This window comes from Mixophyes fleayi, chromosome 11, assembly GCF_038048845.1.
Source record: "Mixophyes fleayi isolate aMixFle1 chromosome 11, aMixFle1.hap1, whole genome shotgun sequence".
NCBI lineage: Eukaryota > Metazoa > Chordata > Amphibia > Anura > Limnodynastidae > Mixophyes > Mixophyes fleayi.
In genome coordinates, this window is record NC_134412.1 from 6,736,822 (window position 1) to 6,762,111 (window position 25,290).

The 25,290-nt window shown below is 43.0% G+C and overlaps 1 protein-coding gene and 1 long non-coding RNA gene across 2 annotated transcripts in view; one reads left to right on the plus strand and one right to left on the minus strand.

Moving 5' to 3' along the window:
* Positions 1-25,290, plus strand: part of LOC142107118 (uncharacterized) — a 232,537-nt gene that overhangs the window by 67,149 nt on the left and 140,098 nt on the right. The window lies entirely within an intron of this gene.
* Positions 20,014-25,290, minus strand: part of HPN (hepsin) — a 45,160-nt gene continuing 39,883 nt past the window's right edge. Inside the window, exons 11-14 of the mRNA XM_075189840.1 lie at positions 24,832-24,927; positions 22,570-22,712; positions 22,174-22,338; positions 20,014-21,848 (exon numbers count right to left, since the gene is read on the minus strand). Coding sequence (XP_075045941.1) covers positions 21,810-21,848; positions 22,174-22,338; positions 22,570-22,712; positions 24,832-24,927 — 443 coding nt within the window. The 3' untranslated portion in view covers positions 20,014-21,809. The remainder of the gene's footprint in view (positions 21,849-22,173; positions 22,339-22,569; positions 22,713-24,831; positions 24,928-25,290) is intronic.

Sequence of the window (25,290 nt, forward strand, 5' to 3'; positions counted from 1 at the left end):
CTTTCAGTGGAGTAGAGCGCTTCTGGCTCTCTGCCGCTCACGCTGCCATAAAGGGAATTGGCCAACATAAAAAAAGTATTCAAATGAAAAATTACCACGTGTAATAATTACAGTCCAGGATGATGCAATTTGCTATGAATCCTGTCATTAGGACTTGTTCTCACGCGTTTCACTAAGGAAGTGGTCTTATTCCAGCCCCTGGTCAACTTGGTCTAAATTGGTCAAACTTGGTAATGAGACCACCATGCGTGGTCAGCGTATGTCTGGGAGGGTCCAGACTGCCCCTTTCTCCTCTTCTAGGACGATAGCAACAAACTCACCTGAACCTGAAGGACTAAAATATGTGTTTTTTTTCTTGTAAGTTTCCTTTGCAATCTTGTTTTTCAACAAGTGATTGCTTCATTTGCTCAGAGCCCTGAGGTTATATGGGAAGTCAGAGAACAGGCAGTCAGCAATGTAAATCTAATTATACTGGTGTATTATTCAATAGCTGCATAGTTGCCAACTGTCCCTAATTTCTAAAGAAAGTCCAAGTAAATATTTTATCCCTGAAAAGTCCCTATTTTTCACCATCGACCAACTGTCCCCTACAAATGGAATTTTAGCTATGTTTAGTGAACATGTAACCAGGGCTATTGGTGGGATGTTTGGTGTTCCCTGCTCCGCACCTCTGAAGCCTGGTGCCCTCTTATCACGCTTAATGCGTTTCGCCGTCTCTGCATGTAATGATGGGAGTTGTAGTGCACCAATTTCTCCTTCGACTGCAACACGAGTAACTTGATTAAATGCACTTTGAAATGAGCAAATTATCTCTGGAAATGATCATTAAATGTCACTAACTATGTCGGTGCCAAGTGGCCCTAAATTCCAGCAGCAACTGTCAGGTTTGTCCTTGGTACATTTTGTATATTTTAATGTTCACCTGGCATCTGCCAATACCACGGCCCCAAATTGCTGAGTCCCTCCCCTTTCTGATCTGGAAAATCAGGAGTGGGTCGCAAAAACTGGGTCTGTTGGGGGATAGGCAATTGGGACAAAGGGCACACTTTGAAAAGACACCTGTCTGGATGGACAGAATTGTGGGGTCCCAAATATAGTGCCACTTCGGAGTTACACGGCCCCCTAAGGTCTTCACACATACGGGGAAGAGACATTATCCAGAATTCTTGGGACTTTTAGTTTTCCAGATAAGGTTTTTTTGGAGCACTATGTCTAAAATTTACTAAAACACATTGAACCCCTCCCCCAGGGGAAGGTCAGTAAATTTTAGCTCAGGGGGCAAGACTGCCCACTATGGGATCGGCCCTGGGGGGTAAATGTCCCCCTACCCCCCCCAGCTCAGTCTGCGCCTGCCCTCCCACCATGTTTACCACGCACACCCCTTTCCTGCTCACCTCATTAAACTTGTTAGCAGTGCTCCTCACGGTGACTGTAGGAAGAAATACTTGGGGATCCTATCTCGGGGGATGACAAAATCCCAGAACAGCAGCTGACAGTGTACTTTCTGGATAAGATACCCCATATCCGGTATAAGAAGAAGAATTTTGAGCATTAATTTTTTAATTTAGGAAGCAGCAATTTCATGACCAGTATGTTACAGCGTTACACACACACACACACACACACACACACACACACACATATAATGTAGGTGACTGGAATGTGATAGTGTTACAATGTAGCAATAGGAGAAGTGGCGGTATGACATACCCCGTATACCCCTCACTTCCACCACTGTGTGTATGTGTATATATATATATATATATATATATATATATATATATATATATATATATATATATATATATATATATATTTATATATATATATATGTGACTGGAGTGTGATAGTGTCACAATTGAGCAGTAGGTACCGTGTCACCCCAAAGAGATTTTGACTCTCAAAGTGCTGCGTTCCCACCTGAGCTTAACCTCAAACTTACAATCTAAATGCCTTTGTTTTTAAAATATATTTCTCACATGTTACTTTAACTTTTATACAGAGAAATTATTAATCTCTGCTAAAATTATCATTACCATTTATGTTTGCAGGTTCACTATAAAATACAGCATTGTACACAGAGAAACAATGAGATATGGAAACAAAGCCAGAGGAAAAAGGATTAATAATAAACTATTTTCTTCATTGTTGGGAGACTGGTTTGTTTAGCTGTCACCCCCCTCCTTGGAACAGGTTCATTTTGGTTACTTGTCTTTGATGATCTAGGCTGGAGATTTCTGGTTTGCAGGATCTGGGCTCCAGTTTAGATGTAGGAGAAGTTATTGTATTCAGTCTTCAATAAACATCCATCCCAGCACGAACTCTGTGTGCTATAGGACAGCTCATTGTGAGCCCCCATATGCTATTGTTTCAGGTGATTACTTGATTAAATGAGACATTAGAATACAAAGCAGTAGGTACTGTGTGCTCACACTCTGCATCGCCCTGCCTTTATTTATCCTTCTCTCATTAATTAGAAGGACTTTTATTGAGTATATTGGATAGAAAAACAAAGTTGTAAAATTAATTGACCCATTGGGCAGGTTTAGGGTTTTGTTTTGAGTATATCTGGATCTCAAGCTCCTCTCTCCCGCGCAAAAAAAAAAATATTTTTATTATGGTATCAAAATGTATAAAAAGGAAAACAGCATATAATGATACAATGTGTGAATATTGAATAAATATTATGATATGCAATTATATATAATAAAATAATTTAATCATTTAACTGTTTAGAGTCAGATTATTGAACATTACAGAATTTAATGTTAACATGTTATCACTCTGGGTTTTAAGATATCGACAAATAATATTTGAAAATTCTATTCTATATATGTAATATATATAAGCACATACATATATACAATACTGTGCAAAAGTTTTAGGCAGGTGTGGAAAAACTGCTGCAAAGTAAGAATGCTTTCAAAAATAAAAATGTTAATAGTGTATGTTTTACTAACATACAAGGTCGTCAACAAAATTGCACCGACATACAACTCCTCACTTGTCTCAAAATATCTCCCAACTCTGCACCTCCGTTCTGCACAAGATCTGCGTCTCTCCTCCACTCTCATCACATCCTCCCATTCCCGGTTACAGGACTTTTTTCGGGCTGCACCCACTTTGTGGAATTCCCTCCATCGCACAATAAGACTTTCCTCTGATTTTCAAACATTCAAGCGTTCTCTGAAAACCCACCTCTTCAGGCAAGCTTATGATATTCCTCAACCACTATCTTATTCTCCCTAGATCACTCTATTACCACCCTCTACACAGCTAACACAAGACAACAACCCTCTGACCAACATTGCCACACACAGCACACTCAATAGTTTTACCTTTGCATTCTAGCTGGTCCATTGTGCAATATGATGTAGCACATGCCCTTGTGTTTCAAACTCCCATTGTGCTATAGATTGTAAGCTTGTGAGCAGGGTTCTCTTACCTCTCTGTCTGTCTGTATTACCCAGTATTGTTTTATTAATGTTTGTTCCCAATTGTAAAGCGCTACGGAATTTGCTGGCGCTATATAAATAAATGTTGTTGATGATGATGATGATTTTTATCAAATAACAAAATGCAAAGTGAATGAACAGAAGAGACATCTAAATCAATATTTGGTGTGACTGCCCTTTGCCTTTAAAACAGGATCCACTTCAATAACTGGAGCAATAACCAGTTTTAAAGTAGTGTAGTTGTCACTTGCTCTTAATTTCCATGGACATCCCCAGGTTCTGTGCAGTTATCCTGGGATATTTTACATCTCCTTCAGCATCCCTATTTTTCTAAAGTGACCCAGTAAAGTACAGTACAACTTCCCTAGGTCTGAATGTATGATGCAATTCTAAGTAACCATTTTCTTATTTAGGAAACTATTTATCAACACCTAATGATTCTGAAAATATTTTATCAGGCAATTTATCAATAAAAGAGCACGGGTCACCTGAGTGATAAATTAATAATAAAGTTTGCAAAAATAAAAGTGAAAAAAAATATCAATAATAAAATACGTTTTGTTTTTTTTTTTTTACAACTGAAAAATCCTTTATTTTAATAACAAAACATTTTGATAAATAGGCTTCCTCTGGCTTTGGGAAGCTTCGCCGTGGGGCCCCCAGCAAAGGCTGACGCAGATGATCGCCGGAGATAGTCTTCACCACAACTGTCTCTAGTGCTTTGATAAATAGGAGACATCCCTACATCCAGCAGAAGACCTCTGTTTTCTCCAAAGCTATTGACGCTTGAATACGCTGCTAATGGTAATGCTTTTTAAAGCTGGATATTTAATAAAATTGCACAATGACCAAGCTCCATGATGATAGTTAAAGTTGCAATATATCGACCTGTTAATTGCTAATATTGGTTAATTGTTCCCATTGGTAAAAATAAAAAGGAAAACTGCAGGCACATTTGGTGAAACAAGAGGTCTGTGTAGAGTCTCTGGTATCTATAGTACAACAATTTCCAAGGTGCCGGCAGAGGATGATGGGAGCTGTAGTAACCCTCCACGGAAGAGCGCCAGGCTGTACAGGAAGGCTAGTAAGGGGTTAACACCATACACGCTGCATCTGAATATATCCGGATGGCTCAGGCTGGATGTATAATATTCCGTAGATCTGTTTTGATTATCTTGCAATCTGATTCTCATCGTGGTGGAGGTGAGTTTGCAGTTTTCCACCTACATCCAGTTGTCGCCAGCTGATGGGCCCCGGGGCCACGTGTGGTAGAACTGGAAGAGTAAGATGCAGTCCCTACATTTCAGGTATCCGTAGGCAGCAGCTGTCATCTAAGTGAAAATCAGTGATACTCACAGCACTGGGATCATGAGTTCAATTCCCGACCATGGCCTTATCTGTGTGGAGTTTCTATGTTCTCCCTGTGTTTGCGTGGGTTTCCTCCGGGTGCTCCGGTTTCCTCCCACACTCCAAAACATACTGGTAGGTTAATTGGCTGCTATCAAACTGACCTTAGTCTCTCTCTCTCTTTCTGTGTGTGTGTGTGTGTGTGTGTTAGGGAATTTAGACTGTAAGCTCCAATGGGGCAGGGATCGATGCAAATTATTTCTCTGCGCTGCGGAATTAGTGGCGCTATATAAATAACTGGTGATGATGATGGTGATGATACTGATATATTATTGACTGCATTTAGAAATTACCAGAGTAACGTTTAAAGGGAAGTTTAAGATAAATTGTGTTTCCCTGCCTAGTGCTCTATGTGTATGAAACTGCCCTCACTAAGGTCACTAATGACCTTCTCCTCGCTAAACCCAAAAGACACTTCTCCCTTCTTGACCTTTCTGTTGCCTTTGATACCGTTGACCACACACTCCTTTTGAAAACTCTCAAATCTATAGGCCTATGTAACACTGTCCACTCCTAGTTTTCCTACCACTCCTTCTTAGGGCTAGATTTACTAAGCTGCGGGTTTGAAAAAGTGGGGATGTTGCCTATAGCAACCAATCAGATTCTAGTTGTCATTTTATAGAAGGTACTAAATAAATGAAAGCTAAAATCTGATTGGTTGCTATAGGCAACATTCCCACTTTTTCAAACCCACAGCTTAGTAAATCTAGCCCTTAGTCTCTACTCATGATTCTACTTCACCACCTCTTTCCCTACCTGTTGGCATTCCTCAAGGCTCCGTTCTTGGCCCCCTGCTTTTCTCCCTCTACACCTCCTCCCTTGGTGTCCTCATCCACTCTTTTGGCCTCCAGTACCACCTCTATGCTGATGATACCCAAATTTATCTTTCATCCCCTGACCTCTCCCCTTCCCTTCTGTTTCGTGTCTCCTAATGACTCTCGGCCATCTCATCTTGGATGTCCCAACGTTTCCTTAAACTCAATATTTCCAAGACTGAGCTTATAGTCTCCCTCTCTATTTCTGTTAATAACACTACCCTCATTTCTGTCCCTCAAGTCCGATGCCTTGGGGTCATCCTTGATTCCTCCCTCTCATTCAAGCCTTACATTCTGTCCCTCTCTAAATCCTGCTGCTTCCACCTTCGGAATATATCCAAGATACGCCCCTTTCTCACCACGGAAGCTACGAAAACCTTTGTTCACTTGCTTGTAATCTCTCGCCTTGACTACTGTAACCTCCTTCTCTCTGGACCACCTGATTCTCACCTTGACCCTCTTAAGTCTATCCTCAATACTGCTGCCTGCCTGCCTCATTTTTCTCTCCCGCCGCTCTGTCTCTGCAGTCTCCCTCCAACAGTCACTACATTGGCTCCCCATACCCTACAGAATTAAATTTAAACTCCTCACCCTCATCTTTAAAGTTCTTAATCAGTCCTCCCCTCCCTACATCTCCAATCTCATCTCTACCTACACTCCTACCCGCCCCCACCGCTCTGCCTGTGACCGCCGCCTCATTACTTCACTGATCACCTCTTCTCACTCTCGTCTCCAGGACTTTGCCCAGGCTGCTCCCCAGCTGTGGAACGATCTTCCACGTTCCATCAGGTTATCATCTACTCTCAAAGGCTTCAAGCGTGCGCTTAAGACTCATTTCTTTATTCTAGTCTATCAGTCCTCCTCCTAACTCCCTTGTCCCGGCTCTCTCCCCCAGGTAGTACCACCCTATTTGTGTCTCCCCCTTCCTTTTAGGATGTAAGCTCTCAGGAGCAGGGTCCTCTTTCCTTGTGTTCTCCTTCCACTATTCCATCACCCTCTGTATCTCTTGGCCTGCTTCCCTAGCCCTATTTTCTTAAGCTTCGGCTTACTTCTCTGATTTCTACCATCCCTTTCACTATCTGTCCCAGAAATAATCTGATTTGCTTTACCTTGTTACCGTGTTTGTATATATTTTTGTTCTTTTTGTATCATGTTGTGTCTTGGGTCTCTATTTTCTGTATATGTGATGTAAACAAACCCCAACCATTGAACACCAAACAGAACTGTTACCTGCAAAAGTGCTCCTGTACTGCTGAGCACCACTGGAGGAATTCTCGTTCCTATCCCAATTTCCTTCACTATAAATTCATCCTTTCATCTCACAGCGCTGCCCTTTCAATTGCCAAACAAATATTCTTCAAATCTCTAATATCAACCTAGTTTTCTAACCCACGTCACCTCTTTGCCACCTTCAACTCACTTCTCTGCCCACCTGCACCTCCTTCCTCCCTCACAGCCCATTCTTTTGCCACCTATTTCAAAGACAAAATCGACACCATTCTACAACATATTTCCTCGTGGAAAATTCCACTCTCTCTACTCACCTTTACCTACATTCTTCAATCCACCCTTAATTCATTCTCTCCAGTAACTGAAGACAAAGTCTCTGCACTCATCTCACCATCTCACACTACAACCCGTCCTCTTGACTCCAAACTCCTCCGCTCCCTCTCCTCCACTGTAAGCCCACCTCTAACTCACCTTTTCAACCTGTCTCCACATTTCCATCCTCCTTTAAACATGCGCTCATCTCATCAATTCTAAAGAAACCATTTCTCGACTCTCTACAATCAGGCTTCTGCCCCCAACATTCCACTGAAATTACTCTCACAAAAGTGACCAATGATCTACTTACTGCAAAGTCTAAGGGTCCTTTCTCCATACTCATTCTCCTGGACCTCTCTGCTGCTTTTGATACTATTGATCACCCTCTTCTCCTGCACACCCTTCACTCCATTGCCCTTCGTTACACAGTTCTTTCCTGGTTCACTTCCTACCTGTTGAACCTCTCCTTTAGTGCTTCTACCTCTGGCACATCCTCCCCTCCACTCCACTATCTGTTGGGGCCCCACAAGGCTCTGTTCTTGGCCCTTTACTTTTTACATTGTACACCTCTTCTCTTGGGGCACTAATTCACTCATTTGGCCTCCAATACCACCTCAACGCTGATGACACCCAAACCTATATCTCTTTCCTTGACCTCTCTCCTTCTGTACTATCTTGTATAACCAATTGTCTTTTCTCCACATGGATGTCCCAACGCTACCTAAAGCACAACATGTCCAAAACAGAGTTTATTATCTTCCATCCTGCCAGAGTCACCACCTGCCCTCAAAGCTCCCTCACTGTCAATAACACCACAATTTCCTCAGTCTCCCAAGCCCGCTGCCTTGGTGTCTTTCTTGACTCCACCCCCTGCTTTATTCCTCACATCTAGACTCTCTCCCAGTCTTGTTGACTCAACCTTAAAACATTGCCAGTATTTGCTACTAACACTAATACACCCTTACAACTGTCCCAATCGCCACACTTGCTGCTCTTGTTTCACCTGTGCCCCCTTCCCCTTAGAATGTAAGCTCTCTAACGATCAGGGTCCTTCATACCCTTTGTTTTCATGTCACGTTTATTTTGTCTGTCTTGTATGTCCTTGTTTTATATATGTACAGTTTCCTACTGTATGGTGCTGTGGAGCACTGTGGTGCCTTACAAATCTACGATATTAATAATAATAATAATAATAATAATAATAATAATATTAAATAATAATAATGAAAAAAAAATACAGCAATCTGTTTTGAATTCGCACAATTCCACTTGCTTAAAGATAACACACAGTGGGGGGAATTCAATTGGCCGCGTCACTGTAAAAAGTAACGCTGCCTGCGCACTATTACTGTTATTACGGTAATAGTGCGCTTGAATACCATTATTACAGTAGTTTCAACGCCGTCTGTTTTGCTCGCAACTCCCTGAGCTGCGAGCAGAAAGCCGGGTTATTATTACCGTAATAACGGTAATAGATTTTACACTGCGTACTTCGGGGGGAATTGAATTCCCCCCAGGATATCATCCAAACTCGTGGTTACTTAGGGAGCATATGTGCTTATTGCAGGGGGAGGGGGGGGGGTTCCAGGCACTAGGAACCCCCCCCCCCTCGGTTTGCCTATGAGTATGGTGACTACGGTGGCTGGGGGGCCCCTTCTTCAAGGCCTCTTCTTATTACAATGTTCAGACACTCCAAATAATTCAAAGTTTTCACCATGTGGAATATAAGTCAAAGTTTTGCGGTCTATAATAGGAACAAGCCTTTGTTACGGACTTACCTTATCCCCGCCGCTCCGTCCAGCCGCACTTCCGCATTCAGGACCATGTGACCGCACCCGGCGGCGGTCACATGACCACAACCTAGAGGCGGGGATTTTGAATCCCCTTCTGTATAAAAACCTCACTCTGACACTCGCTGAGTGTCAGAGCAACACTTACCTGTTCCTGGCTCCTGCTCTTCGTGAATTGCAGTGTCTTCCTGTTTCCAGTGTCTCCTGTGTGCTGATCTCTGCCTGTTTGACTTCCCTGGCTCTCTAATCCCTGTGTACCGACCCGGCTTGCTGACCATTCTCCTATTCTTGTGACCCGTGTACCGAACCTGGCTTGTTGACTCCGAGTTGCCTTCTGATTCTGCCTGACTCAAGTCCTGTGTACCGAACCGGCTTGTTGACTCCGCTACCACCGCTTCACTCCGCTGTACTACATCTTGAGGCGAACCTGGGGACCGCGACCTGCGACTCCTGGCAGCGAAGCCCACCCCGCCTTGCGGCGGTTCTTGGTGAACACCGGGGAGATCGTTAGACTCCGCACCTCAGGTAAGCCAGCGCTAATCAAGATTAGTAATATAGTATCCAGAATCTGTTACAGTTTGCTCTGACCATGGATACCACAGCTAAAGATCTGTTGGAGCATTTAGTAGGAAGGATGGATAAACAAGAAGCTAACCAAGAGCAACTTTTAAAATTCCTCAATAGTCTATCCACTCGCTTGGATGTTGTCCAGAACACCCTAGTGGCTGGTGGATCACCTGGGCCGGCAGTGGCCCCTGTACCTCAGGCAGCAGCAGCAGCTTCTTCCTCGCAGCTACGGTTACCTAACCCACCTAAGTTCGATGGAGACCCTAAAAATTGCAGAGGATTTTTAAATCAATGCTCCATACAATTCGAGCTTCTACCTGGGAACTTCCCCTCCGGGAAAACGAAAGTGGCCTATGTGATTTCGTTATTGTCCGGTCAAGCCTTAGCATGGGCTTCCCCCTTATGGGAGAGGGACGACCCCATTCTACAGAACTTCAACCTCTTCTTGTCCACCTTCAAGAAAATATTTGATGAGCCAGGAAGGGTGTCCAATGCCGCTTCCGGCTTACTACGACTCCGCCAGGGAAACCAGTCTGTGGGGCAGTATGCGGTCCACTTCAGAACCATGGCCTCTGAACTTCGCTGGAATGATGAGGCTCTAGTAGCTACATTCTGGCAGGGCCTTTCAGACCGAATCAAAGACGAGTTGGTATCCCAGGAACTCCCTACGTCTTTGGACGACATTATCTCCCTCTGTGTCAAAGTTGATTTGCGTTTCAAGGAACGTAATTCCGAGAAGGAACAGTCGCGGCGTAGCATGATTCGCTTGGCCCCCAACTTCCAAACCCCTGTTCTTCCCCCTGAAGAGCCCATGCAACTTGGGAGGACCCGCCTATCAGCCGAAGAGAGGGAGAGGAGATTTCGGAACAAGTTGTGTTTATATTGTGGAGAGAGTGGCCATCTTCTGAGTTCTTGTCCCAAACGCTCGGGAAACGACAGGGCCTAACGAGTTCTGGAGCTGTGTCGTTGGGCCTCTTTTCTCAGTGTCAGTCAGTTCCCAATAGTAATGATTGCCTGTCTATTCCCATTTCCCTTCAGTTAGGACAAAAGACCTTCCCGCAGTCGGCTCTTCTAGATTCCGGAGCCGCAGGAAATTTCATTTCTGCCACAGTAGTTAAACAATTCGCTATTCCCACACAAGCCTTGGAACAACCCATCTCTCTGATGGCCATTGATGGGGGAAGAATCCCTGAGGGGTCCATCTTGGTACGCACTATTCCTCTTCTACTTCAGATAGGAGCACTTCATCGGGAGAAGATTTCTTTTCTAGTAATACAGAGATCTACCAACCCAGTCATCCTAGGACTTCCTTGGTTTCGTGCCCACTCTCCCACCTTGGACTGGAAATCTGGTCACATATTGTCCTGGGGACAGTCCTGCTTCTCTCGCTGCCTACAGAGAGTGGTTCCCCCGAATAGTCCCAGACGTACCCAAGAATTTCCTGTGACTCTCCTGCCTGAGCCATACCAAACCTTCTCTGATGTTTTCTGTCAACAAGAGGCCACTAGACTTCCTCCTCACAGAATCTGGGACTGTGGCATTGATCTGATACCTGGTAAACCCATTCCCAGGGGCCGTGTTTACCCCCTTTCCCTCCCGGAATCTAAGGCTATGGAGGAGTACATCCAAGAAAATCTAAACAGGGGCTTCATCCGCAAGTCTGCCTCCCCAGCTGGGGCTGGCTTCTTCTTCGTAAAAAAGAAAGATGGGGGCCTCCGCCCTTGCATTGATTACAGAGGCCTGAATGCCATTACCGTTAAAAATCGGTATCCACTGCCACTGATTTCTGAACTATTTGACCGGATCAAGGGTGCCACCATCTTTTCTAAACTTGACCTCAGAGGAGCGTATAACCTTATACGCATTAAGGAGGGGGATGAATGGAAGACGGCGTTTAACACCCGAGACGGCCACTTTGAATATCTGGTCATGCCCTTCGGGCTATGCAATGCCCCAGCCATATTTCAGAGCTTTATGAATGAGCTGTTTCAAGACCTCTTGTACCAATCTGTAGTCATCTACTTGGACGACATTCTCATCTTTTCTCAAGATCTAGCATCTCATCGTACTCATGTATTGGAGGTCCTCTCTCGTATCCGAAAAAATCAGTTATTTTGCAAATTGGAGAAATGCACCTTCGAGCAGAGACAAATTCCCTTCCTGGGATATATTATTTCGGGCACCGGTCTACAGATGGATCCCACAAAATTGAAAGCCATACTTGACTGGCCCCAACCTTCAGGCCTTAAAGCCACTCAACGCTTCCTAGGATTCTCCAACTATTATCGTCAATTTATCAAGGGGTACTCCTCTCTCGTGGCTCCCATCACAGCATTGACCCGCAAATCTGCTGATGCTGGTATTTGGTCCTCTGAGGCTATCCAAGCCTTTATATTATTAAAGTCTCTCTTTTCATCCGCACCCATTCTTCAACAGCCAGATTGTTCTCGTCCCTTTGTCCTGGAGGTAGATGCCTCTTCTGTTGGCACAGGAGCCGTACTATCACAGCGAGGTTCTTCTGGAAAACTTCATCCCTGCGGATTCTTTTCCCGTCGCTTTTTACCTGCTGAGAGGAACTATGGGATTGACGACAAAGAGCTCCTGGCCATCAAATTGGCTCTCTCCGAATGGAGACATTTACTAGAAGGAGCACAATTCCCTATCACCATATATACCGACCATAAGAATTTGCTTTACTTACGCACTGCCCGATGTCTAAATCCTCGACAAGCAAGGTGGTCCTTATTCTTCTCACGCTTTGATTTCAACATCACTTTTCACTCAGGATCTAAGAACACGAAGGCAGACGCCTTATCTCGCTCTTTTGATCCAGCTGACATGGAATCCTCGGAAGATAAGAAATTCATTGTAAATCCATGTCAAGTATTGGCAGCTACACACCTGAAAAAGGGCTGTCCTCCAGGCAAAACATTCATCTTGCCACATCTACGCACCCGGCTCCTTCACTGGGCTCATCACTCACTCTTCTCTGGGCATGCCGGCATTCGCAAGACCTGGGACTTATTGTCCCGAAGCTACTGGTGGCCTTCCTTGCTGGAGGATGTGAAGAGATTTGTTGCTGCTTGTTCCAAATGTGCTCAACACAAGACCTCTAGGAAGAAGCCTTATGGATGCTTGCTCCCATTACCCATTCCTGATTACCCTTGGTCACAGATCTCCATGGATTTTATCACGGACCTTCCCCCTTCCAAATCCTGTACTGTAGTGCTTGTGGTCACGGATCGCTTCTCTAAAACAGCTCACTTTATTGCTCTCAAAGGCCTTCCTTCTTCCTCCTCCTTAGCCGATATTTTTATTAAAGAAATATTTCGCCTCCATGGCTGTCCTCAACATATTGTCTCCGATAGGGGATCACAATTCATATCAAAATTTTGGCGGTCTTTTTGCAATAAATCCGGGATTAAGCTTGACTTCTCTTCCGCATATCATCCCCAGTCCAATGGGGCTACTGAGAGAACCAACCAAGAATTAGAGAAGTTTCTAAGAATATTTATCTCTAGTAACCAAGACAACTGGGTGGACCTTCTCCCTTGGGCCGAGTTCGCCCATAACAACCATTTTCATGAGGCCATCTCTAACTCCCCCTTTTTTGTTCTGTATGGCTGCTATCCTAGACTACCCACCTTCTCTCAAGTCTCATCTTCTGAAGTTCCAGCAGTGGACTCTCTGGTTTGTAACTTCTCTGATATTTGGGAACAAACCAAGACAAACTTAAAACAAGCAACTACTCGTTCCAAAAAATTCTACGATAAAAGGAGAAGAATGACTCCAAGTTTTGCAGTTGGTGACAGGGTATGGCTATCCACCCAGAACATTCGTTTAAAGGTTCCCAGTAAAAAATTTGCTCCCAAGTTTATTGGCCCATTTGCTATATCTGAGATTATTAATCCCGTAGCCTTTAGATTGAGTCTGCCTCCCTCCTTACGCATACCCAATGTCTTCCATGTCTCCTTGTTAAAACCGATGGTAACCAACAGATTCTCCACCTCATCCAGAACTCCTCCTCCTGCTGTGGATCGGGATCAAGTTGAATACGAGATTAAAACTATCCTAGATTCTCGTAAAGTTCAAGGTGCCATACAGTTCTTGGTGGATTGGAAGGGTTACGGCCCTGAGGAGCGCTCATGGGTAAGAGCCATTGACCTACATGCTCCCCGTCTACTTAAATCCTTCCATAAAAAATTTCCTTTGAAACCCTATTAGGTGTTCGGAGTCCACCTTTATGGCAGGGGGTACTGTTACGGACTTACCTTATCCCCGCCGCTCCGTCCAGCCGCACTTCCGCATTCAGGACCATGTGACCGCACCCGGAGGCGGTCACATGACCACAACCTAGAGGCGGGGATTTTGAATCCCCTTCTGTATAAAAACCTCACTCTGACACTCGCTGAGTGTCAGAGCAACACTTACCTGTTCCTGGCTCCTGCTCTTCGTGGATTGCAGTGTCTTCCTGTTTCCAGTGTCTCCTGTGTGCTGATCTCTGCCTGTTTGACTTCCCTGGCTCTCTAATCCCTGTGTACCGACCCGGCTTGCTGACCATTCTCCTATTCTTGTGACCCGTGTACCGAACCTGGCTTGTTGACTCCGAGTTGCCTTCTGATTCTGCCTGACTCAAGTCCTGTGTACCGAACGGGCTTGTTGACTCCGCTACCACCGCTTCACTCCGCTGTACTACATCTTGAGGCGAACCTGGGGACCGCGACCTGCGACTCCTGGCAGCGAAGCCCACCCCGCCTTGCGGCGGTTCTTGGTGAACACCGGGGAGATCGTTAGACTCCGCACCTCAGGTAAGCCAGCGCTAATCAAGATTAGTAATATAGTATCCAGAATCTGTTACAGCCTTTGACCTTCTGTGCCGACAAGTACTGGGCAGTTAATGATATGTCTACGGCTCTATTGAGCTCAAGCTAAATTCTATCACTGCACCTGCTGTCCTAAGTTCTAACTCCGGGAATATCTGGGGCAGTGGTTGCAGCTGAAAGAATTCGACTTGAGCTCAATAGAGCCGTACACATACCAGTAACTGCCCAGTACTTGTCGGCACAGAAGGTCAAGGGCTTGTTCCTATTATAAACTGCAAAACTTTGATTGATATTCCACATGGTGAAAATGTTGAATCATTTGGAGTGTCTGAACGTTGTAATAACAAGAGGCCTTGAAGAGGGGGCCCCCCAGCCACCGTAGTCACCACACTCATAGGCAAACCGAGGGGGTTCTTAGTGCCTGGAAACCCTCCTCCAAGCCTGAGGCACTGTATAATTGAGATGGCTGGACCCTGCCCCCGCTTCACACGGCTCTGCTCACACGGCTTAACAGTAGTGCACGCAGCATTGCCCATGTATATTACGGGGATAGGAAGAGTTGGAGAGCAGCCAAGCACTGTCTAAAATTATAGCCACACCCCCATGCACACTGGCCACGCCCACTGGCAGCGTGGTGTGGAAACCCCCCTCTACAAATCCTGCATTTGACCCTGACACTGCCCAGTCATACTAAAGTGTGATGACTTCTGGGGGAGGAGGAGCTATTGAGCTATTGAGGTCATGTGATGAATTTCTGCCTTCTCTTTGGCTGCTTTAGCTTTCTGAACTAATTTTCAAAACTTTGACCTCAAATTTATGAATGATTTTCTGAATAAACAAAGCTTCTGTGACAACCAGTTATAGGTAAGACAGTCACGTCACCTCCTCTATCACAGACCTCCCAACACGTTATAAAGAAAAATTCCATCAAAATAAGCCCATATCTATCCGAGCCACAGTGAGACTCACCTGAGCCCCACCCTGTCCTACATTCCCTCAAACCAACATCTAATTTCTCATAGGCCACAACTGACCAAAACCTGCCTTATTGCTGTATCAAAAAATTGTACTCAGGTTGTCACACTGTATATCATGGAATGGGATTATCTCCATATATTTGTGACTGATAAAAGAGGACTTCTCACCAACTTATTTTATGTCTAGTGTCCCTTTAATTTTTGTTATGCAGTACGATGTATCCCCTAATGCAGTTGCGTTTTCACATCTCTATTTTTTGCCGTTGTCAGAAGTTTATTAAAACCGGCCTCTGCTTTAGCGATCATGAGAAGCCTGCAGCCATGAAACATGTTACTGCAGACAGTAAAACAGTTCAACTACATCTGCTAATTAATTCAGTCACACCCCGTACGGCGCTCTTCAGTGGCACAATACTGTCTGACCAGCTCTGCAATGTTTTAGAGGTATTTACAATCTTCATCATTTATTTGTTTATATAGCGCCACAAATTCCTCAGCACTGTACAGAGAACTCAATCACATCAGTCCATCCAGATAAAGTACAATGTTTTGAGGAGCAGGTTTTACAGAGATCTACTGAGACTTACGTCAAAATGATGTAATGTTTTCCCTGCCCCCATTGGAGCTTACAGTCTACATTCCCTATCATACACACACAGGCCAAGAGAGACTAGGGTCAATTTAATAGCAGCCAATTAACCTACCAGTATGTTTTTGGAGTGTGGGAGGAAACCGGAGCACCCAGAGGAAACCCACGCAAACACGGGGAAAACATACAAACTCCACAGGGGAATCGAAATCATGACCCCAGTGCTGTGAGACAGAAGTGCTAACCACTGAGCCACCGTGCTGCCCTTTTAGCATTTTCCACATCAGTGTATACAAGAATTCTAGCAATAATTGTTCTTCTGCTTTAGTCACAGATATCACTGGACTAGGGGTATTTACTGGGGTTACATTGGTAGCAGCTGCTATGGCTTCTGGCAGCTAAATGGACCCAGTATAACTGCAAGTCTCTGCATACAGGTCTGGTAAGTTAAGTGAGAGGAGGGGAGAGGAGGGTGACTCTACCTAGAAGCCTTGGGGCCTCCAAATTTATACTTACACCCCTGAACACCGGCATTGGCTGCTTACAGCTTGGTCTATTTTTTATTAAGTTCAGTAAGCTGTAGGAGCAAGGAGCAAGAATCAAGGTGAGGGAATCAAGGACAGGGGAACGGAGGGAGGGGTGGAAGGAGGAACCAGTTCTATAGAAATATAAGCTTGACAAGTATTTGGAGTATTTCATAACTCTACATTGTGGCTGGAGATTATATTACTCCAACACTTTTGTGCTGAATACCAAAGGAGACCACATTCCAGGTGGAGAAAAAATGTCCAGCCAATGATCTTATATGTTAGGAAGGTCAGTTCCTCCTACATGACAACTCCTTTCAAGATGGGAATTATATGTAACTCCAAATTGCATGTATTATGTGTATACCATTTTATTAAATAAGCCCCCGGGGCGATCAGTGACAGTCACCAAGCGTCCAGTGGTGGCAGAGTGCATTGCAGAAGGTCGATGGCATCTATGTGACCTGAGACAAGCAGTGCGGGCACACGACCTCCACACGTTACACCACAACATTTACACCATCGGTCTTTCTTGCACGTAGTAATTCAGACAGACATGAGCCTCAAGATCTATCAAGAACAGCGAGGGTTAATTCACTGGCCGAGGGAGTAGAGGAAAGTACTGATGGAGCGCGGTGCCAAATACGAGGGAACCCAACACAGAATGGAGTGCCATGCCCAAACCAGCCCCTCCTGACGGGAGACAAAAGTGGCACAGAGGAGAATTGTGAGGGAACAAGGGAACCATTCACGGTGACCAAAGGAACAGAGGAGAACGAGAGAGACTGGAGCAAGATATACAGCAGTCGCAGGATATGTCTCTCGTACGCTGACTGAAGGGTCATTCTGTAAATATGAGCTCAGTGACCAAACAATAAGGACATTTACTGACCCAGGGGATAAAATCAAAGAAAACCGAGAACATGACATAACAAGGCTGACATGTATCGTAGCGTAAAGGAACGGCATTAACAACATATTTCAATTTATTGGTTGGACTGAATTATTTCCATGTATTTATTTTATACTGATGGGTAGGGGCTCCGCTGTGGCGACGCTGCAAACAGGTATTTTTTTTAATTTTTTTTTAAAAGGGCCTGCACCCCCCCCCTCCCCCCCCTCCAATGAAGAGGGTGGACTCTGTAGTCACCGGTTCTAAAGAACAAAGCCTAAAATTAGGTATCAGTTCCGGCAAATCCCACCACTGGGCCTATTTAATAATTAACGGCATCCGATAGGAGACTGATAGGAGGCTGTCCCAGCAATGACTTTTTTATAAAGAAGACTCTGAGGTTCTGATCCGGAATCTTTACTCCGCATGCGAGACCTAAGGTCTTGTGATGCTCTCACCATAGAATTCACCATCATGGCATTGGCCATAGGAGTCAAGATTTTTGGAGTTTGATAAAATTGACCAGAACATTGTCCCAAATGAGTATTATGAGGACTGGGGTTTAATATGGTGATTTTTCTAAGGTAGGAGATATCCCTGATGTCTCCGGTGATAGGCTTTCATTAAATTAACATTTCACTTCAAAATGCCTAAACCATGCGGGGGGAAAAAAGTGGTTTCATATGGTTTAGGGCTTCAGAAATAAGCTCAACAATCTTGTAAAAAGATGAAAGCTTCCTGTTATCTCAAAAACCACATCAGATCTTATGCTTTTGTGTCTGCACAGAACAAACAAGAGATTCAAGTCTGTGGCCCCTTTTATTGTCCTATAAACCAGCCTATTAGCTGGGAGTTTCTCTAAGATGTTTCCTGAGAGACAAAACAAGATAAATTCTATTGATTTAATGTACATGGAAATGAGCATTCCTGGTAGTTGTTCAGACTTCAGTAAGGTACATTCATTAAACTGCTCAATTGACAATACTCTAAGGTCTCTGCATAAAGCTGGGTACACACCTATATAATCATACATCAGATGCGATTTCTGTAACGATTTCACCGGCGACTGAAGGTGCCGATGAGCAGCCGATTCATGTCTACACGATTTACCGTCAGATCTGTGATCTTCTTCTCTCATAACCATCTGCTAAAAAAAAGATGGTGACTCCGTACACTGTACAGATATCTGCCTACACTGCTGGTGGTGAGTGCGTACACACTGCCATATTTATCCGACAACGCTCCATCGTTGATTGTGATGTTTAGGTAGTTTGGAAAACCAAATCAACTAATGCAATGTATTTTGGTAAGATACAACATGATCGTTGGAGCGTACACACTATTGCAATATCTGAACAAACGGTCGTAAATCGTGTGATCTGCATGATATATACATAGACATTTTCCCAGCTTTAGACTGGTTGTACATGCAACAATTTTGCATGTTTAAGAATGACGAGTTGACTTTATATCTGATTAGATACATTTCCAATTATGGGACATGTTGGTATCCCATTTTCTGAAAAGAGATTGGATTAAGAAATAAATGCTACAATATAATATTGTTAGGTCTTTTTAGTATGAATAGAACACACACATTTCAAATTCACTTCTACAAATGCCATGTTCCAGTTTGACTGATCATATTGTGGATTCAGATACCTACATCCGATCAAATGTAGTCTTTTGTCACAACCACAAAACGCTCTTAAGATCAAATTTTAACGTGTATGACCTACTAACGAGCTGGTACACAAGATTATAGGACTGGTCCATCCTGAGTATCGGATAAGATCTTATTTATTCTGTCTTGTGTATAGAAAACGTTCAGAGGTCAAAAACTATTTGTTTTAGTTGTGAAACTTAACATTTTTTAAATTTTACTTGACTCCAAAATTCCTTTATTTAAGCCATATGTATTCCCTGCGGGTCTTAATAAAGCTAAGAGCAGTCGTGTTATGCATATATTTTGTAGTGACTCTGTTTTTCTCAGGTAGGTTTCTGTGTATCTCTTGGTAAGCTAGTAATACTATATAAGTTTCTGGTTGTTGACAGTTTTGTGTTTGAAGCACAGTAGTCCATACCCAAGTACTGTATTTCAACCATAAGGCAGAAGAAAACAAAAAAATGCAATATCAATGTTCCAAATGATCTTATTATAAATTGTGAAATATGAATGAATTAAAAAGAAAAACAATACTGAATCCCTTTAAATAATCAATACATTTTTCTAATATATCAGCCTATGTAGTACACAGTCAGAGAATAGTTACTGTACACATAGTACATACAATTCCCAACAATGTTCAAACTCTCAATCCTTGATTTCCCAGGAGAGGAGATGAAATGACAGTTGAGTAGGTGAGTGTTGAAAAAAGGATACAGGGACGCTGTAACCAATGAGAAAACAGCACGCCGTGGGAGGAGCTTGCCATCTGGTGAAATAATTATTAACCCTGAACTGAAGTTTATGAGTTCAGTTGGATTTTGATGTATTTTGATGTACGTCAAAACTGTAACATTCAAGATAAAGTTGCAGATGCTGCCCCCTTGTGGCTAATCGCTAAAAGTTCAAGTGTCTTACCTGTCCATCATGACACAGTATTACAGTAAATTTAAGCATGTATTATTTTTTTTTAAACTGTACATTTATTGGACTTCCCATACATACATTTTACATAAGGTACTGTCAGCTATTGGAATACTTAAAAGTATGAATTAAGCAAAGAACATTCTCTGAACATTAACGACTAAGAAAATCACCATACAGTAAAATTAGCAGAAAAGTCTGACATTGATCGATTCTTTTCCAATATAACTCTCATATCCTTATTCATATATAACATGTAAGACGCACAGAACATTTTAAACCCCAGAAGTATTTTTTTCTGTACAAATCTTTGGTACAAAATTGAGCAGGCAAGTTCCCCTAATCTCAAGACACCCCCCCCCCCCCCATGCCCCCTTCCCCGGTAGTAAATTATGTTTTAGAATTAGATAAGTCAGTTGGCAGTGTGTCATTTGTTACACAACAATTCTAAAAAGTTGAAAAACTCCATGTTACTGGTAGATCTTAACCTGACAACTAAATAGAGACAAAAAACTAATATTTAGCAGAAGGGTGGAAGTTATATCACATTCAATGTTTTACATAATGTGGGATCGTGTGGAGAGAAGAGCTACATTTAAAAAAAGTGTTCCGTTAAGGATTCAACCTTGTTTTGCAAAAATTGTCTGCCCAATCCTATCACAATACACCATACACCGGAATTCATTCACTGTTGCTCTATTCATAGACCTAGAAATTCTGAGAAATGTGATTTTACAAACATAGTGCGGATTTCCAGTGAATGGCAACGAAAAAGTGGAACTGAAAGATTGCACCACAGATTGCACCATTAGCACATCTGCAGAATGACCACACAAGTCGATTTGTGCAAAAACGTCACCCATCTCTAACAGAGGCCAAAGTGCAGACGAACAAGGGTCCCCAGACAACTGAAATCAGAAATAATCATGGTGTAGTTAGAAGAAGCAACAAGTCCTGTTGTGCTTGAAACAGCAAAGGTCAGTTATGAAAGTACAAGAAATAGGGACTTTCTGTATGTAGTGGGTTTTTTCTTTAATTTTACACTTTGAGAAGTGTCCCCACTTTTTAACAGCTCACGTACTGTCGATTGTTATCCTAATAGATTTGAGATTGGACCACATTGACAACATACAAAAGCAACCGGGTTAAGCACCTTGTATCATGCATCCCAAAATTTCAGGGAGCAGGGGGAGATTGGGATGAAAATTGGCCATGACTCAATACGCTTAGTCATGCTCCGATCCTCTTGGTCATTCCCCGATCCGCTTAGTCAAACTCCAGACCCACACCCACATTTTGACTAACAGAATGTTGTTGGCAACATTATTCTCTACCCTTCCAGAATGAATAGAGCAGCTGGGAGTTTCCCAGCGCTCAGATAAAATACATTTTAATATAGGTAATAACTCTGTAACTATCTTTAATATCTGACCACCTATTTGATATCTTTCCTAATGTAGTTCTCTGGGGAAACTAAATTATGGATATTTATATACTTTGTATTGATCGCCTTCAAACTAATAACATTGAAGTGGTAAAACCTTACTAGATTAATAGGAAAATAGTGTACGGATGCTTGCCAATACACCTTGTTGATTGCCGTGGCTAGTAAGTTTATGAAACTCCTGAGTTCTTCATCACAGAAACATTGTAGCAGCTTATTGACGTAGCATCCCGTGACATAACAGAGATTATAAGCATGGCCGGGAGAGCTTCTGACGTGCCAGTCATTTCCCCTGTAAGAAGCTCCCTTTATGCTGCAGAAAATGGTTGACTTGTACCAGATACTGAATCCAGACTCAAAGATTTCCCTGTCAGGTCTCAAACTGTTTTCACTGCATCTCTATGATCCCGGTGGCATCTGATTTAGTCTGGAAAAAACAAATACAAAGATATCATTGTGATAGCTTACTTAGCACCATATAGACAATACAGCAACACTGGCCTTTGCCAGATGGGCTGGTTTGCAGGAAAGCATGAGTAGACTGAGCTCCAAATATTCCTGCTTTTAATAGACTATATGGGTGCTGAATCAACTTGGCTCCTTGCTGCTGGTTTGGCTGTACCAGCAGCAAAATATTAATTTGGATTTTGATTTTTTTATATTAAACACAGATTGATCCACTTGTTGAACATAAATAATTACATTTTGATAGATCTTATTTGCCAATTGTTTTTGCCTAGAACCATACTCGCCTTCATGGCTCTGTAGATCCAGTTTTGGTATTGATCCACCTTGGCGTACACTCCCGGTTTATTTGGCAAAGCGCACCCTATTCCCCAACTCACAATGCCACACAGGCGCCACCTTGAAGAACGTGAGATGGTGTCTTCACAAACGAAAGGACCTCCACTGTCCCCCTATATAAGACACAGACGAGTCACATAGCGGCAATTTGGGTCTAGGCTTGCTCATTCTAGTTTACACTCGGACATCTCCGACACCAAAACTTAATACAATAGGTGGTCATACACCGATGACACCCACCTACAAAAAACACTTATAGACTCTTTCCTATAGATAATTTTCTGATACAATTTTGGCACTACATATGTCCTCTGTCAATCACTCCACGATAAGAAATCAGTCACCTGACAAGCGTCAATTCCGCCCTCGGCATGTCCGGCACAGAACATCTTCCCGGTGATCTGGTTGCCGTAGTAGTCCGGCTGGTTACACACTGAATTGCTGATTATTGGCACCGATGCTTCTTGTAACATGTCGGACTGTTGACCTGAGAAGTCATAGATATTAACACAAGTCTACAATGCCCTAAAGCAGTGTTGTGCATACACCAACAAACGCGACACAGTACTAAAGCACACAAAATAAGGTACACAATAAGGTGCTATAATATTAAAGAGGTCGTCCAACACCTCTTCTTAAAATTGTGCTCAGCCTTTAGTCTTCCCATGGGTTGTTGCCTTTCTGCAATCTGCCGTTACCTGGTTGAAACTACAGTTACAGAAGGAGGAACTATGTATAATGGACGGGAGATCTAAACCTAATCCGATATCTGACTTGACCCAGCTACAGTCCAGTAAGATGGTGCACCGATTATGGATCTTTAATCAGGTCAGGTTTGAGTTTCTGACCCAGGTTTTGCTTCCACAAGGACTCCTGGCAAAACATTAATTGTGGGGACACTACTGAAACCAATGTGGTTGTCCAAAAATGTTGGAACCCATTGGGGAATCAATTCAAAGTGATTTAGCTAAAGTGAAGAACAGTTAAGATTCTGAAACATGATGAGATTCTACTGTCCTAGGAGGTATGGGCCCAAAAAGACTCTCAACACATCTTGTCTTTGATAAAGTTCGGCTGAGCTGAGCGAAACGCGTCGACGGTGAGGAGTAAGAGGAAATTTATACCGTTGTAGTATTCTGGAATATCAACCTACTGATCGTAGAGATTCTCCTGGATATTGGAGTAAATATATGAAGGCTACAGAACGGTTTTCATTCACTTCCAAGTAGTTCCCATAGATCTGATGTCTCGCTCTACATGTGTTATTCTGTGGGGCTAACGCCACGGATCATCTGTCAAAGCTGCCGATCATTCCGTTTATGCCGCTGTTGTTACTACATAAATCTATTGATCCATGCTATGACGAGACTGTGACCTGCTCATCTAACCCGGAAGTCTTCTTCTCATTCAATCCTTATTGCCCATTGCTTCTTCATATGACAGTGGATAATTATTATTTTTATTCAGTTCCACAATACCAGTTATGAAAGGATTTTAATATTGATATACAGAACATATTATTTTCATTTATCATTTATCAGTAACACAGTTCTACTACGGGACATTTATATCTTTCTAATTAGAGACCGGTCTCTTTTTGTTATTTGTTAACTGAACTATTGATTTATTCCTGTGATTTTATTATATTGTGTATTAAACATTTGAAGGTACCATTCCCAGATTCAGCTGTTTAATTCTAATTCCATGGCCTTATCTGTGTGGAGTTTGTATGTTCTCCCCGTGTTTGCGTGGGTTTCCTCCGGGTGCTCCGGGTTCCTCCCTCACCCCAGAAACATACTAGTAGGTTAATTGGCTGCTATCAAATTGCTCTCTCTCTCTGTCTGTCTGTGTATATTAGGGAATTTAGACTGTAAGCTCCAATGGGACAGGGACTTGTGTGAATGAGTTCTCTGTACAGCGCTGCGGAATCAGTGGTGCTATATAAATAGATGATGATGATGACAGATGAAGATGATGAATTCTGCCATAGCGAGCCAGTAGATATATTTTTTTGTTTGAACATTGTATCGCTGTTATGCTCTTTTGATTATCCAAGGAGGTTTGGGCCCCAAAAGACTCTCAACACATCTTATCAGGAACGTCCAGATTTCTCAGAGACTGGCAGAACGCGTGGTGAAATGTTGACCACCATTTCACCATATGTTCTGTTCATCCAGCGTTCTGAATGATGTACCACCCGTGTATGATCAAAAATTTGAGCATCCGAATCTGGGCACCTTTAAATGATTAACAATTATCAGAAACCAGTCAACCAGTATGTTTTTGGACCTGAGGAGGAATCAAGCACCGGGCGGAAACCCACAGAAAAACAGGGAGAACATACAAACTCCACACAGATAGGGCCCAGGGTGGAATTGAACCCATGACCCCAGCGATGTGAGGTAGCAATGCTAACCACTGTGCTACATATGTATGCAAATGTTTTAGCGCTCCAGGTCAACTTGTACATTTCACTGCATCTCTAAGTGAAAAGAGGTTCACACAGCCTCTGCAGGGTACAAACTCAATCATGACTACACATTATCTTACACAATTACAATATATTTGCTGAATTTAACGTGATCTCTGCTGTAGACATTACTCACCATAATACTGAGTGTTGCCCCATCCTGTAACGGTACAGACCTTCCCATCTACCATCTGTTGTCCCAGGGCAGGAAGACAGACAGGCTGGACGTATTCTAGCAATAAATAAATAATAACTAATATTTAGAATAAATAGCGACAGAAAACACCACGGGAGCGGGAATCCTAATTTATACAAAAAGAAGTTTATAAAAAAAAAAGTTGAGCAACAAATAATTTAAATACATTAACAAAAAAAATAAAGTGTATATGGAAATGAAGGGTTACCCCCTCCCCAAACCTACCCATTTTTGCTTATTGCAGTCATTGGACATCACATAGTTTATGGAAGATTCCCACTGTATGAGGTTTAGTTACAGGATCTTACCTTGAATCTAGGCAGGGGCAAACGCAGGATTTGTAGAGGGGGTTTCCACACCACGCCACCAGTGGGCGTGACCAACAGGCATGGGGACGTG